General features: G+C 51.0%; 2 protein-coding genes across 11 annotated transcripts in view; one reads left to right on the top strand and one right to left on the bottom strand.

Annotated features, from left to right (window-relative positions):
• The window catches only part of DLG3 (discs large MAGUK scaffold protein 3), a 65,264-nt gene extending 56,299 nt beyond the window's left edge, over window positions 1–8,965 (top strand). For 6 of the 10 annotated variants that reach the window (XM_078380728.1, XM_078380731.1, XM_078380732.1 and 3 more), the window contains 8 exons: window positions 559–658; window positions 3,437–3,478; window positions 3,831–3,881; window positions 4,034–4,135; window positions 4,449–4,621; window positions 5,105–5,214; window positions 5,735–5,826; window positions 6,465–8,965. In XM_078380728.1, coding sequence (XP_078236854.1) covers window positions 559–658; window positions 3,437–3,478; window positions 3,831–3,881; window positions 4,034–4,135; window positions 4,449–4,621; window positions 5,105–5,214; window positions 5,735–5,826; window positions 6,465–6,571 — 777 coding nt within the window. In that variant the 3' untranslated portion in view covers window positions 6,572–8,965. Of the gene's footprint in view, window positions 1–558; window positions 659–2,644; window positions 2,691–3,436; window positions 3,479–3,830; window positions 3,882–4,033; window positions 4,136–4,448; window positions 4,622–5,104; window positions 5,215–5,734; window positions 5,827–6,464 lie in introns of all 10 variants that reach the window. The other 4 variants (XM_078380729.1, XM_078380733.1, XR_013538766.1 and 1 more) reach the window with 3 other exon arrangements.
• TEX11 (testis expressed 11) overlaps window positions 6,461–12,526 on the bottom strand; it is a 70,864-nt gene continuing 64,798 nt past the window's right edge. The window contains exons 28-31 of the mRNA XM_072981058.2: window positions 12,177–12,285; window positions 11,386–11,509; window positions 10,589–10,762; window positions 6,461–10,009 (exon numbers count right to left, since the gene is read on the bottom strand). Coding sequence (XP_072837159.2) covers window positions 9,938–10,009; window positions 10,589–10,762; window positions 11,386–11,509; window positions 12,177–12,285 — 479 coding nt within the window. The 3' untranslated portion in view covers window positions 6,461–9,937. The remainder of the gene's footprint in view (window positions 10,010–10,588; window positions 10,763–11,385; window positions 11,510–12,176; window positions 12,286–12,526) is intronic.

Here is a 12,526-nt window from a genome sequence, read left to right as displayed (position 1 = left end):
GCTCTCTTTGTCCAGGGCAATGGGGATAGGACTTGCCGTCTTGCCTCCTTGCCCTTTCAGCAGTCGGATTTGCAGCTCTTCACAGAACCCCAGATTCACTCAAGCTGGCTCAGAGAACACGGGTGGGGGGGGGCGCCATGCCCATGACTGTGGGGGAGCTGAGTTGGGTGGCAGGACAGCCAGAGGGGAGGGCAAGGCGCCATTGCTGTTGCTTCTTCCAACATGTGTGTGTGGCAGGGAGAACAGAAGGACACACACCGTTTTCTTTGTTTGTTTGTTTATGTATTTATTTTGCTCTGACATTATGAATTGGTTAGTCATCTTCGACCATCCCCTATACTCCATTCCCATCCCCTTTTGTTAATTTTCCTTTTACATTCCCGTTTACATGTAATTTCCATGATTTCATTTGAGGGGTGGCTTCCCTGGCTCTGATCATCATTGTCGACTCATTTTAATTTTTCTTGCATGCTTTAAATACCATTGTTTGTTTGTTTTTTGTTTTTCTTTTTGTTTGTTTCTTTCTGCCCCCTCCTTCCATCTCCACCTTCTTCACAGTCGATCAAAACGAAACGTAAAAAGAGTTTCCGCCTCTCCCGAAAATTCCCATTTTACAAGAGCAAAGAGAACATGGCCCAGGAGAGCAGCGGACAGGAACGTAAGTAGCCGCTGCCCTGCTCAAACTCTGGCTCGGGAGGCTCCTGCTGCCGCGGTCGGCAAGAAGCAGCGTGCGGCTCCCGAGGAGAACACATTCCAGCACCAGGGGCTGTAAGGTTGGGCTGGATCTTGCGCCACGATAAGAATTGTGCCCTCTGGTCAGATCTCAAGTGACCCCCACCTGTGCTCCCCACAGACTCCCGAAGGTCCTCTGAGGGAGCGTGTCCACCCCGCCCCAGCTGTGCCGAGTCTCTTTCCCCCTCTTGGAAAAACAGGCAGAGGAGGCTGAAGCACCCACACACACACACACACACACACTCGTGTGCGCCCCCCCCCCCCACCACTGCTGCTTGCTGTCCTGTGTCCCGCCTGTACCAAATGATCTGTAACTTCATCCCTTGGGGGCCTGGTTTTGCCAGGAGTTTTGAAGTATCCTGCCTCTGTCTAACCTTGAGGTGCTTGCTCCTCTCCCCTTTTTGGCTGCCTGAAGGAACACCAGTTCCGCTTGGCCAGCGGGCCCTTTTGTCCATTGGCAGAGCCGGTCCCTGTGGGGGGGGGTCACTGGGTGTGCCGTTGGGGGCAGCAAGGGACCTCGGTGGCCAATGGAGCTACTTGCCTCGTCCCAGGATAGAGAATAATTTGGGCAAAGTTTGCAAATATATGCCTTCTTGCACACAATTCATGTCGATTGCAACCTTTGGGCTGATGGGGTGACACTCCCGCAGCAGACATGCTGCCTGACGTAGGACTTAATAGGAGATCTTCTCTTAATGACAAGTCACTGATGAAAGACCTCTCCTACCTTTGCAGGAAGCCTTTGGGTGGGGGTGGGGGTTAGTATGCAGCTTGCTTGCTGTGGGGCCCGTGCCCTCTGCCATACTTCCCCAACTACTGCGATGCCCGTAGTAAAGAAGCCACCTTATACCAGGGTGACCCGCTTGTCCACCTCGCTCCCTACTCTCCACGCTGGCTACCGGCCCCTTCCCCGTCTCCTGCTATCCAGTCTCTTTGATGGGAAATGCTATGGATTGAACTTGGGACCTTCTTCCTGCCTGCAAAACATGTCCTTTAGCTCAGAATGATGGTCTGCCCCTCTAGAAGGCAAAGCGCAAGGAAGGATCAGGATGCCAGGCGTGAACATCTCCATGCGGGAAGCTTGTCTGCCATTGCTAGCTTTCAGGGAGCCGGTGGTGAGAAGTGTGGAGATGCCCAGGGCTCAGGTGCTTACGGCTCCACAAAATGGTAGCCGTTCAGGACTTCCCAGGCCAGGCTGGTTTCTACCCTGGAGAGCTGGGCTGCTTTCTGGGGCTGGATCTTTCCTCTGTCTTGCGCACTCTTAGCAGTGATGGTCTCTTGCTGGGGACTGCAGTCAGCAGCAGAATAGGGATCGGCACCCGCTGCTGGCGACGGTGTTTGCTGCCCTTGGTGGTGGCAGCTTAGTGTGCTTCTCGGTGCAAACTGCTGCCTCCTGGCCCATTTTCTGGGTTGGGGCGTCAAGAGAATAAGGAGGTCCTTTTGGTGACAGTGGCCAGCCTGGTCCCTTTAACGACCGAAAGACAGAGGGCCATGTCCTCCCAGCTGGGAACTTCTTTCACAGGCCACTGAGGACAGTTGCAATGGTTTCCCGTGTTCATGATCTGTCTTCTTTTGGGGAAGGAACGCAGAGGATGGTCTGAATTCCCCTAGGTGCCTGGTGCTGCGGATCCTTGGGCTTTGTGGGGTATCTGAGCAAGGGCTCTGGGCAGGAGCATCTGAGCGCCCTGAGAGCAGCTTGGCGACAGAAAGGGCCTTACTTAGCCAGTGTGGGTCAGGAGCTTTAACTTCACTTGCTCTTGCAGCTCGCAGCCATTCTGCACTCCTGTCATTAATGCTCTCCTGGCTCTGTCTCTCCTCCCCACTCTCTCTCTCTCTCTCTTTCTCTTTCCTTCTCTCTCTCTTTCCTTTCTCTCCCCTCTCCCTCTCCCCTTTCTGGCTGACTGTGAATCAGGACTTCCCTGGGTTAAGTGACGATTATTATGGCGCAAAGAATCTGAGTAAGTGGAATTTCACTGCACATGATCACTTTCCATTGCTAGCATGTGTGTGACTGGGAACAAGCAGGCGGTCTGTTTGGAGCAGCCACCTTTCCCCCAGAGCCCAGACCGACTGCGGCCGCTTCTTAACTTCACTTGGGCCAACTGACTGAGAGAGTGTAGACCTCTTCCAGCCTGTGAACGTGGTCCTCAAGGACAGCCCACCCACCCCCAGCGTGCAGTGAGAGGGTTTCACTAGAAGGCAAGGACCAGGAGCGGGTCTGGGGCAGGGCAGCCGGAAGGGCCTCATGTTGGCAAAGTCCTGCCCGGGCAAGGCCTGGACGTCTGCCCTTTGTTAGCCCTGTGCTAGAGACGGGTGCCCCCAAAATCTGGGCCTTGTCTTCCCCTGCATGCGCTTCCAGGGCCTCACTTCTCCCGAACTCGCCAGAGGCTCCCAGTGGCAGGATTACACGCTAGGGAGCGGCCCAGGGAAAAAGCAGACTAGGAAGGGGGCTGGATGTCTGTGCTTCACCCCTGCTTGTGCTTGGGCTTCCTCTGCTGGAGACAAGTGCTGGAGGGAGGCAGTCTCTGGGCTCTTGTCTGGGCAGAAGAGTTGTGGTTCAGTAGAGCATGTACCCGCTGTCTGTCCACTCTGTCCTTGCGCTATTCTTCTCTCTCCCCCCTCCCCCAGTTCTTGTGTTCATCTCTGTTTATCAGTGACTCTCAATTCAGAGTCATACTGAATTAGCGATGTTTTCTTGTTGCAGAGGGCGTGACATCAAACACCAGTGACAGCGAGAGCAGCTCCAGTAAGTGCCTCTCTGCTTGTTCAGACGTTTTTGTATTTAAACCCCCGGGTTCCTCTGCCTTTCCCACTCCCAGTGTTGCCGGTCAGGACTTCCTTTAGCTGCACCTTTTTGGTTCCATGTTTTCCCTGATCATTGAGTTTGGTGAAAAGCACCCAGTGCAGGGGAACCCTTGCTTTTTTACTGACCATGCAGAAAAATGACTTCCCAGGTTTGGGGGGGGGGGGGGGGAGAAGAGAGGCTTGGGTGCCTGACAAATGTATACATGTCGCTACTCTCATGTTACTCCAAAAGAGGTAGGAATGTTGCTACCAGATCAGGCTGACACTTTCTTTTCCAATTTTTTTTTTTTTAGAAGGACAAGAGGACACCATTTTGTCATACGAACCTGTGACGCGGCAAGAAAGTACGTTGAAAAGAAAAGAGTTTGCTGCTTTTCAGTGTGGATGACGGGCAACTTAGCTCTGATGTCCCTGCCTTTTACTTTTCCTTGGTAGTTTTCACCTGCTTTTGGTTGTACCCTAAAGCCCCCTTTCAATTTTGTGGCTGTTTTTCCAGTTCACTATGCGAGGCCAGTGATAGTTCTGGGACCCATGAAGGACCGAATCAATGATGACCTCATCTCGGAGTTCCCACACAAATTTGGCTCCTGTGTGCCACGTAAGTGCTGGTCCCCTCGCCTCCCTTGGGCCCTGGCAGTTGGAGAGGGAAGTGCTGACTGGCACATGAGGACAACTGGTCTAGTTGGGTAACGATGGTAAGTCCTGTACACTCTGGGTGTCCGAAGGAGAAGGTCCATCGGGGGGGGGGTGTCCCGATTCTTCTGCTGGGCTACTCCTTTTTGCATCAGGCTCCATTTGTAGGCAGATAGAGTCACGCCTACTGATGCGCAAGCAACTGATAGGGCCTTTGGGCCCACAGAGGAGGGCATTGTTTCTTGAACAGCAGAAAGAGCTGGTGCATTTTCTTCTAGATACTACTAGGCCTCGTCGTGAGAATGAGGTAGACGGGCAGGATTATCACTTTGTGGTGTCCCGGGAGCAAATGGAGAAGGACATTCAAGACAACAAGTTCATTGAGGCCGGACAGTTCAATGACAATCTTTATGGGACGAGTATTCAGTCTGTGCGGGCAGTGGCTGAGCGGGTGAGTAACCGTGGCCTGGAGAGTGGGCTGTGCCACTCTGGGCCAAAACTTCAGAGCAGCAGCTGTGGCTGCAACCTTTTTGGGACTTCTCCATCTTGCATGTTCCGAACTGCCTGTGCCCAGAGCCCAAGTCAAGAGCATGCTCCGACTGACTTTTTAGGGCCTTGGGCAACAGAAGGCGTTACTCTCGAAGGGGAACACAGACAAAAAGGCTCTGAAGCTGTCGCTTCCGTTGCACACCAAAGGGCAGCAGCCCTAAGAACGTACAGGCTGGTCCCCATTTGGGACAGCTCAGCAGACCGCCTCTGGCTCTCCTTGGCCTCAAAGGCTTCTTCTCTGTCAGTGACTAGGGTTGTGTGGTGTCTCTCGGTCACTGTTGGGGTTGCCGAATTGCCCGTGGGCTTGCGGTGGGGGCGACTGAGAAAGCTTGGTGGAAGCGCGGTGACGGGGCTTGGTGGTCACTGCCGTCTTGCTCTACTGCAGGGGAAGCACTGCATCCTCGATGTGTCTGGCAACGCCATCAAGAGGTTGCAGCAAGCACAACTGTATCCTGTGGCGATCTTCATCAAGCCGAAATCTATTGAGGCGCTTATGTGAGTAGTGTGGAAGCTGGGAATTTAGGTCAGCCGGAATGCTGCTTGCCGGGGGGGGGGGCGCAGATGGAGAGACTGCTTGCTCCTGAAAACGGGAAGAATGTCTTGGAGACACCAGCTGTAGAAGCAGGTTGCAGGGAGGAAGCACCGCCATCTTGGGCTCTTTGAAAAGCGAGAGGCCTGGGGCAGGGGATGGAGCGCTGTGTGTGCTCGCTGAGAGTCAGGCTCCCCCTGCCTCCCTCAAAAACCTGAAGTGATGGGGATTTGGTAACTGGGCCTCTTCCACATCTGGGCTGTGTTGATGTCACAAGTGTGGATTCATTGCTACTGAATTCCTTCAGGGTTGCTGCTTTTGTCTGGGGGAAGGTGTGTGTTGTGGGGACAAATGAACATTTTGGTTGTCAGCCTAGCCACCTATAAGCCTGTTTCTATATTCCTGGATGAAAGCATGCAGAAATGAGCATGGGCTTGTGTCAGATCTTTTACAGTTCTACTGAGCTTATTCTCTTTGGGTCGGCAGGGAGATGAACCGGAGGCAGACATACGAGCAAGCCAACAAGGTCTTTGATAAAGCCATGAAATTGGAGCAGGAGTTTGGAGAGTATTTTACAGGTGAGGAAGCGCTGCAGGGAGTAGCCACCATACACTCACACTTTATTGTAGGGCTGGGAAAAATCAAAAGAATGTAAGGAGGGAGCTAAATTGTTGGGCTCCCTAAGCAGAGGCAAAGGCAAAGAAGAACATTTTACTGCTGCTCCACAAGGGTTTGAAGATGCTGAGGCTTCACACATGTCTTGAAATGGAGAAGGGGATGATTTTAGACCAAATGAGGGGAGCGGACAGAATGTCTGTGTCCTTGGAGCATCAGTAAGAGTGTGCTGAAGAACGTGGCCAGCCGCTGGCTTTCTGTGGAACAAGATGGCCTTGCAGTAGGGGTGGCTAACAGAACCCAAAGTGAGGGGTGGTCCTTTGCAGAAGGGGAGAGGCACTCGATGTAGGGAGCAGTCCTGGGGACACTCTGGCCAAGCCAAGAGCTTCCCTAGTGACTGGCTAATTGTTCTGGCATGCTGTCTCCATTGGGAGGTGGGGGGAGCCAGGAGCCCAGGAAGGGAGACGGCCTTCCTTTGAAGCCATAGTTACACAGGATGGTTGTCTTCGATCGGGAGTGTGACTTGCTGACAGGGTGGTTTCTAAGGTCTTGCCTCTTTCTCATAAAACTTTTTTTTGTCTCCTCTCCTCCCTCCCCACAGCCATTGTACAAGGAGACTCTCTGGAAGAGATTTACAGCAAAATCAAACAGATAATAGAGGACCAGTCTGGGCATTATATCTGGGTCCCATCCCCTGAGAAACTGTGAAGCCCCTACCCTGCAATCACCTTGTGAGAAGACCAGAGACCCCTCCCCCTGCCCTCTGCCCCAAGAGAAGGGGGAGCAAGAAGACCATCCCTGTCCCCTTTTTTAGATGGCTGACCATTGAGTTTTCTAGTCCTGTTTTTCTTTTTCTCGGGATGGACTCATCTCCTTCATCAAGCGACTGTCCCCATCATTCCTGCATGGACCTTCCTGCTGCTCCCTTAGAAATGGAGACAAACCCCATTTGACAGTTTTGTGTGTTTTTTAAGTAAAAAAAAAATCAACTCAACTTAAAAAGTCAAGAAGCAAGATGGGAGATGGCAGATGAAGACTAGCCTAAAGAGCTGTCATAGCAATGGACCTGGACTGCCCCGTGGACATGCTGAGGACTAGCAGCTTGGGGCAGCTTTTCCAAGAGTGCAGTGATCGCCCAGCACTGTGACTGAAGGAAAGGCAACAGAATGCATTTATTTATCTATGTATGTAATTTATATATAATATATATGCTATATATTATATATATGGACTAGAAAACATGGGGGAGGCTGCTTAAATGGTACTTTGTGCGTGCAAGAATAATATTGCTGCCACACCTCAGCCACGGGGCACAGAAATCTTTTGTGGCTGGGAATGAATCTGATGGTACTCAGTGCTTTTGGGTATTGCTCAGTGGTTTTTCAAAGCCGGTTATGTGCAGAAGGCTGCATTTGGGAAAAACAGAAGCTGCCATCCTTGAGTGTGAAGCAAGCAGTGAGCCCAGAACCACATCTGAAGTTACAGCGGTTGTTTTGAGCACGAGAAAGTGAATGGATAATGCTACATATTAATTGCACATTGTTTTATGTCATCTGATGTGTTTGCATGAGAGGTTTCTTTTCTTTTCTTTTTTTTTAAGCTGGTGTTAAACCAAAATCATGTTTGTGTTGGTGTGTTGGCTTTTCATTATTCCCAAGCTTTTGATTTTAATAACGAACTGAACGGGTATTCAATCCAGTTTTTTTAACTTATTTTTTAAGATGGTTCCGTTGTAAATAGATTCCAAGCCCATACCTATCCTAAGACCACGTGGAATGAGCACACCAGCTGTTCTGTGCTGCCGTGGGGCCAGTTCCCTGTGGAAAGACTAAACTCCATCCCTCTACAGACTGATTCTGGTGGAAGGATCTGGCGCCCCATGCAGTGAGCAGCTCGACGCAGCAGCCAGGCCACAATGGGGAGAGAAACCTGTGTCGTAAAGGGACACGATTCTTCAACCATGTGATGGAATTTAGGGCCGACTTCTCCAGAATCCTTATTTTAGCAGAATGGTGCCCAGTTCTGGTTGTGACATGTGAAGCCTTTCCCAGCGAAGCGCACAGTCACTGGCTCTGTGAAGAAGAGCATCATCCCACTTCCCTTCTATTTCTGCGTAATTCTTGTTACAGAGATGCCCCCCTCCCCCCGGTTGTCCCTTGCTACCAACCTGTGCTTGCAGTTCTTCAAGGCAGGCAAGGAAGGAAAGAATTCAGAATGCTCTGGTATGAGGCACAGACTGTTCGTCTTCCATGGACTGAAGCCAGCTACTTCTGGGAAGCCTTGGTATGTGCTCATCCTAAGTGATTTCTGTCAGTATGTGAACTCTGTGATTGCAACGTTCTCTGTTTGAACACTGAATGGGAGAATAAGTTGGATCGTCAAGAATCCTGGAAGGAATTTCCAAGGATTCAGAATCCGGTACAAGCCCTCGCTTATTAGCCAAAGGGGAAGATTTGCTCACTTTCCTAGTCTCATCTCCAAGTTTGAAGCAGGTGATTGTTCGCATCTAGTCTCCATGGAGTGAGAGCCATGGCTACTCTGGGAAGAGACCCACACGTTCCTGGCCGGAATCCCAGCAAGTAGGGGCAGGCCTCAGATTGTAGCCGGGTGATGGTCCCACTTCATAGCTGGTAGGTAGCTGTGTCATTCATTGTGTGATTTGTGCACGGGCTTCATTGTTAAACATGGGTGAAAACTGTCATCTTGCGGAGATTCATTCTGGTAAGCAAGAAGCCATTTGCACGTCAGCTGGTGTTGCAAGAAACGTCAAGTGGGCCTTGGGTTGGACCTAGAGCTGCTCTTTGCTGGAAGGACAGTGAAGAACCAAGACAAGGGAGCTGATCTTCTGCGCGAGTCCCTAGGGGGGAGGGCATTCCGACGAGGGGCTGCCACCACCTTCCTCTGCTCAGCCACGATAGAAACAGCTTCTCAGGCTCCAACTCCTTTTATTTTCTAATGCCTGTCACCTTGTCTTCTAGGCCCATGGAGGAAAAGTCTACGTACTCCATGGCATAGCAGAAAGTACCAATCATGACACTAGTTGGTTTACCAGTGTTTCTTCCGAGGAGACATATATTTTTAATAAACAGAACATTGCAATGAGCTTGTCTGCTGAGGGTTTCTTGTGTAGGGAAGCCCCCCCCCCCCATGTGATGGATGGAATCCTAAAAGCGATAGGTTTGAAACCTAGTTTGCACACATCTGACATGCAGCTTCCAGATATGGGGCTACGGTGGGGAAGCCCTCAAAAGTCAGACCAGAACACATGAACCAGATGTTTATGTATTATTTCCCTTTTGACTATATTGGACCTAAGGGCATCTTACGCAAACCTGTGTTAATTAGGCTCAAACTAAGGAAGATTTACCATGACATTCATGTAGCTTGTATGTTGGGACAAAGGCCCCATCACAGGCATGCGTGATGGCCTTCTTAATGGTACCTCCTATTTCTGTAGAAAAGAATATGGGAGCTGTGGGAGGAGCCTGGCGCTAAAGGAGAAGCCCCCTGGGTAGTTTGAGCCACACCCCCAGGGGCTTTTCAGGGGCACTTGCACAGTTGCCACGGACAGGAGAAACTCCTTGTGCTCAAAAGAGAACAGTAGTAACAGATGGAAGGAGGCTCTGTGGTCACAAAGACCACGACCACCTGTTGTGCATGAAACCCTTGTGAAGGCTGGCTGGCCTCTTCCTGCCCGATTCTCCCCAGCCCTTACCAGAGGCAATAGCTCCGGTTGGGGCCTGTGAGTGTAAATATAGATACTGTATGTTTGAGAGACTGCATTCCTGCTTCTACTGCAATGGATGAAAAGTTAAACAAGTGGGTAAATATTTATATGGGGAGACAAACATAGAAGCTTTTTGGAGGCTTAGACCATTTTATTGTTCTGCCTTTTTCTGAAATCTTACTGTCCTTAAATGTGCGCAGAAGACGCAACTCTGGCTTCATGAGAGGCAGTCTCCCTCTGATAAAGGGGGCACCTCTGCTCCATGAAATATTGCAGTGAGACTTCCTCCTGCTCCAGAGGTCATGGCTAAAGACCATCTGCCAGCTGTGGGGTGGCCTTGGTGGCTGTCACTCCTCCTTTGGGTAGAATCCCTTTGCTCTGTCCAGCTTCTCCAGCACCTCGCTGTAAAGGCTAATCATCTGTGGACAGAGGTCACCCACAGTTGGTCAACCAGCCAGGGATGTTCAGCCTGACTCAAGGATCAGCTTTCAAGGAGACCTCCGGGAAAACTTAAACCCAGCATATGATAACACCTTCTCTGCCTAATATAAAACCCCACCAAGAACGGGCACCTCTTCCAGCCAGAGAGAGCAAATCCATACTTAACATTTCCATATTGCCCAGAGGCGAAAAGCTTTAACCTTCATCACAGCCCTGGTGGGCGGGTGTCACAGCTAATCTCATACACTCACACAGGCATCTTCTTGGGGAACAGTAGATCATTAGTGGTGGCTGCCCTCTAGATTTCAGCTGTTTCTTGGAAGGACTAATATCTTAATGCACACATTGAGCCAGTTTCTCAACTCAAGCAAGGCCAGGTGCTTTAACACAAATGACTGCAAAGACTTAACAGCTGCCAGTGCTCCCAATTCATGCTACATATCTGGATCTTCCCCCCACGCGCACACACGCACTAACAGGCATTACACTGGGTGCTTTTTAGAACACCTGTAACGACTAAACAACAACACATTGCTCTGGAACTCATCCTTCCTTACCTGGCCCTCATAGCTGCTCTTCAGAGTTCCTAAGTGAGGCAGAAAGCGCATTCCCAAGCCACACCACCGCTCTGCTTCCTGGTATCTGCCAGCGCAGTAGTAGCCTATGCCTGTGTTCCAAGCTCTGGCCATGAGCCAGAGTATTTCCACCTCTGGATAGCTCGCCTGCAGCACCTGCCAACCCCCAGAAGTACAGAAGGCTGATCAGAGCTGCCCTATCAAGCCAGCTCTGTGTAACGTCTGTTGCACACAGGCTATAATTTCTTAAGCAAGGGAGTTTCTAGGACTCTGGTAGAATGTTTCTTGCGTTCCTCAGATGGTTGTAAACAAAGGAGTGGGCAAAGTGCAGCTCTCCCAGTGATGCTGGGCTACATCTTCCAGTGTCCCTCACCACTGGTGATCTCCGATAGAATTGATGGGAGTGGTGATGCAGCAACATCGGGAAAGCCATTGGCCTTCCCCACCTGTAGACCAAGGTGAGCAGAGGGACACTTTGCCCATTGCCATAACTGGCCCAGACTCCAGTAGAGATGAGGTCCAGTTTGCAGCACTCATAGAAATGAAGCTCTGCATGTCTTCCCCCTAGAAGTCTATTACGCGTGCAGGCATGTCATTCAGGCGTCAAAAGCACCAGTGGCTAAAAGCACTTGTGGGCCTTGAGTGCTTGGCCTTCCCAACTGCATTTGCCTCCCCTGGAGTCAGACCGTGATAGGGCTGAAAGGGCCAGGCGTTTGCAGTCGGCTGTCAGAGGGGAAAAGCGTTTTTGATGTTGTGCCCTGCTTTCCTGCCCCACTCACCATGCTGCTCAGAATGCTCAGAGCGTCTTCAAAATAGCCCCAGGCCTCCTCCGTTGCAGAAACCTCAGTGTCACTGCTCATGCTGGATGGCAAAGAAAGGTGGACCAGGCTGTGTAGACATTTGCTAAGAAACAACAACAAAAGCAAGGTGAGGAAATTCCTCGGCCAGGCATCTGCATGGTGCCTTCTTGAATGATCTGTGAAGCCATCATCCCACCTTGAACTAACCAGATCTGATTTGGGAAGCCATGCAAGGGCAGACCCCGTTGGTCCTTGGAACACCAGGAATCTCCAGGTGGGGCTTGGAAAGAGCACTGACTCAAGACGCCGGAGAGCAACTGCTGCTGGCCAGACTCGGGTGGACCAAGGGTCTGACACATCAAAAGGCATCTCCTTGCGTGTCAATCATGCCCACGGGAAGCAAGCAGCTACATGAGCATCTCTCTCTACAGCTGTCGGTTTGACCCTCCTCTCCACAGCTCAGGAGGACGGATGTTCACCGAAGGATGTGCTATTTTCAGAGTGTTTTGAGTGACAGGGAGGCACCCATACATGCCTCTTATTCTTAAGCTCAAAAGAAAAGGCAGTTCACAAGCCGTCTCGGGTGCCACACACATTGATGATGCCAACAGGAAGAAAGAGACGAGCAGACAAAGCAGCTCGTGCGTTCCTCTGTTCAGAGGCATTGCTTATTTACAAGTGCCGCATCTTTAAGACCTTCAAATACAGCCAGAGTACAGGCTGGGCAGCAAAGCTCTTAGTCAACCTCATTCCCTGCAGCAGTCTCTCACCTGAGTGTGACTGTATCCATGGCTTCTTGCTTCCTGAGGAGGGTCAAAACCATTCTGAGGGCTTTCTTGCACACCGAGGGATAGTGCGCGGGCGACTCCATAGCCAGTGCTTGAGGGAAGAAGGAAAGGATGGAAAGCAGAGTCGCCCCTTTAGCCTAAAGCTCCACCCGCTAAGCTTTCCACCAACCTGCTCTTTCAGTGAACCCTCTTTCAAGGGCAAACTTCAGCCGGATGGGCTGCTGCTACAGAGCACGCAAGGCATCAAAGAGAGCTAGCTGAGACTCTTTCAGGTTTCAACAGGAAACAGGTTTCCCACAGAAAAGATATTGGGCTTGATGTAACAGGTTTTA

The sequence above is a fragment of the Pogona vitticeps genome, chromosome 11, assembly GCF_051106095.1.
Source record: "Pogona vitticeps strain Pit_001003342236 chromosome 11, PviZW2.1, whole genome shotgun sequence".
Taxonomy (NCBI): Eukaryota; Metazoa; Chordata; class Lepidosauria; order Squamata; family Agamidae; genus Pogona; species Pogona vitticeps.
Note: the sequence above shows the minus strand (reverse complement) of the source record. Positions and strands in the feature narration are given on the sequence as shown.